The sequence below is a fragment of the Drosophila mauritiana genome, chromosome 3R (assembly GCF_004382145.1).
Source record: "Drosophila mauritiana strain mau12 chromosome 3R, ASM438214v1, whole genome shotgun sequence".
NCBI classification, from domain to species: Eukaryota; Metazoa; Arthropoda; class Insecta; order Diptera; family Drosophilidae; genus Drosophila; species Drosophila mauritiana.
In genome coordinates, this window is record NC_046670.1 from 16,441,971 (window position 1) to 16,444,531 (window position 2,561).

Below are 2,561 nucleotides of genomic sequence, written 5' to 3' on the forward strand. Positions count from 1 at the left end.
TTTTTCTCTGCAGTCAAGAGTCCTCTTCACAGGGCCGGCAAATGCCAAAGTTATTTTGGGACAGCAGTAAAGATATGTTGGCTCAAGTGGATGTTGCCGTATTGAGTTCAAAAGGACACTTCAGCGACGAGGACATGTGTATGCAACCAAAACCACTTGAAAGTCTTTAGCCAGGCGCTTACAAGTTGTTCACTCAAAAAAAAAGTGGGAATATTAAGAAACCTTTATTATAGAGAACATCATCTTTAAATATATTTTTTGTGCATATAATATAAAATTTGTATTATTTTAAGGCGTTTTTTCCTGAGTGAATAATGATATATATTTTACAAGGATCATCAACATTAATCGCTTCGCTCTATAAACTTAAACTTAAAGGGAATATTTGGTTGCACAAAGAACTTTGCCTTAAAGGCATTTTCGATGGGATAGTCAAACCCGATCTCAAAGTTTCTTACCAACCGCGAAATGGCTATCTCCAGCATCATATCCACAATCCTCTTGCCTGCGCAAGATCTGGGCCCAAAACCAAACGGAAGATACATAAAAGGGGTGGCAGTTTCACCCACCAAGTGGGAGTTGGACTCATCGCGCAGCCATCTCTCAGGGATAAATTCTCGAACCTTCGGCACAAACTGCTCCATATTGGCCATCTGGTAGTTGGCCGCAATGCCAACATCCGTTCCGGCCACAACTCTATATCCACTGAGCACCACATCGTGGGGCATTCGGCGTAGGGTTCCCGGTCCAATAGGATACATCCGAATGCCCTCCTTGATGCAAGCCCTTAGATAGGGCAGATTTCTCATATTTTCCATAGTCAACGATGAGTACTTGTTGGGTAATATTTCCCTGATCTCCTCCAGAAGTCGAGCCTGCTTGTCAGGACTCTTGGACAGGCTGAATAAGATCCCTCCTAGGGTTACAAGGGTCTGCCAATGGAAGATTATCAACCTAAATGTTTGTGAAGTGATGCAATTATAAGCTTACCGGATCCGCTCCTGCAAATAGCAAATCCATGGCTATAATCACTGCTGTTTGGCGATCGAAGCGGGCCAGCTTCTCCAGCAGGCTTGTTTCCAAGCCAATCTCATTCAGTTTTCCAGCCTTGGCGTCCTCCTCGATCCGTTTTAAAGCGTTCCCAATGTGGAAATAGCAAAAGTCCGTAATTGTATCCAATGAGCGCATGAGCTTCTTGAAATTAGGCATTGGCAAATATTTCCAAAATGCGGGCATTATGTCCAGCTGAAAACCCAGCTCGACCACATCCTGCAGAGCCAAGACGAGCTTTTGAATATCCTTGTTATTCCGCTGTTCTCCCAATAAGCCAAGATGTGTGTTCAGGGCGACAGAGCAAATCGATTCGATCACCAAATGCCGAATGTCCACGGCAAAGTCATCTGGCATCTCTTGCGTAACAGGATCTCGGATAGTGCGAATGCTTAAATTAAATAAAAGAAGTTGCATTAGATTATAGTGAAAATCTTAACATTGCTTACCGCTCCAGAAACTCATCGCTTACTTGCACCAAATTCGTCATATAAAGCTTGGCGTTACGCGGTTGCAACAGAATGGGATTGACAGCAGTGCGCATTTTACCCCAAGCAGGTCCATTTCTAAAAATTTATAAATATCATATTACTCCACAAATCTGGTTTACTTACCCCGAAGTCAACCCATCATAGCCATCGAATACTTCCCGCCGGTGAACCCTTTTGAAGTAGTCCATTACCTCAAAACTCCTTCTATAAGGATACTGACCCTCGTTTCGAAAGATTACTTCGTAATCCTGAGGATTCATTGTGAGCACCATATCGGTTCCTGCCACACTGGGCATCCTAAAGATACTTCCATATTGTCGGTTCATATCGAGAAACATTTCGTGGACCGGCAAATTCTTATAGCGACCTTAAGAGAGGGTTTTAACAAAAGATCAACAATTGTCCAATGAGAGAATACTGGAAAGCTTTTCCTTCACTTACCACCCGGCAGAAAAGCTCTGATCAATTGCAATTTGCTGGGTCCCGGAATATCAGCATAAGGCTTGGCCTCTTCCAAGCTCACTGCTGTGGCCTATTATTTTATATACATATATACATATATAAACATATATTTAAAATATTTGTTGCTTACCTTTTGGGCTAGACCCCTGCATAGCTGATAGATCTGCCTAGAGATCTGTTTATTTGCGTTGCACTGCGTTGACAACATTTGGCAGACTAAAAAGATTCTTTCAACATTCGATTAGAAAACTTTTTGGATTAATTCACATTTAGTGAGCTTTGCAAAGCTTTCAGTTCGCTCTTCTGCTCAGCGGGTGAATATTTGATTAATTCTGTTTATGTTTTTTTTGCTTTTTGTTTTGGTCTCGATTTCGTAGGAAAGATTGCAAAACTTGGAAATAAGCTTTTATGATGTCATAATTGGAATGTCTATCTTAGTTCTATATATTGTCACTTTCGTCTGTTATTTCGTTCTTGTACTTGCACTAAAGCTTAATCCAATGTTTATATCCATAGCACATAGCCATCTCCCCAGTGTATTATAAATTCAAACTATAA

At 41.3% G+C, this 2,561-nt stretch overlaps 1 protein-coding gene across 1 annotated transcript; it reads right to left on the bottom strand.

The window, feature by feature from the left end:
• Positions 1-253: 253 nt before the first annotated feature.
• LOC117145431 (probable cytochrome P450 12e1, mitochondrial) lies at positions 254-2,228 on the bottom strand. The gene is made up of 6 exons (XM_033311079.1): positions 2,134-2,228; positions 1,983-2,073; positions 1,665-1,908; positions 1,500-1,616; positions 991-1,441; positions 254-932 (listed from the first exon to the last, which is right to left on the bottom strand). Exons 1-6 carry the CDS (start codon positions 2,209-2,211, stop codon positions 345-347), a joined length of 1,569 nt encoding a protein of 522 aa, XP_033166970.1. The 5' UTR covers positions 2,212-2,228; the 3' UTR covers positions 254-344.
• Positions 2,229-2,561: the final 333 nt, after the last annotated feature.

What these genes read in the sequence shown, in the direction of transcription:
- LOC117145431 (XM_033311079.1), bottom strand. Translation starts at nt 2,211, where the DNA reads ATGTTGTCAACGCAGTGCAACGCAAATAAACAGATCTCTAGGCAGATC. An exon ending in CAGAGCTTTTCTGCCGGGTG is followed by an intron (nt 1,909 to 1,982) that starts GTAAGTGAAGGA and finishes CCCTCTCTTAAG; the next exon opens with GTCGCTATAAGAATTTGCCG. An exon ending in AGCGATGAGTTTCTGGAGCG is followed by an intron (nt 1,442 to 1,499) that starts GTAAGCAATGTT and finishes ATTTAATTTAAG; the next exon opens with CATTCGCACTATCCGAGATC.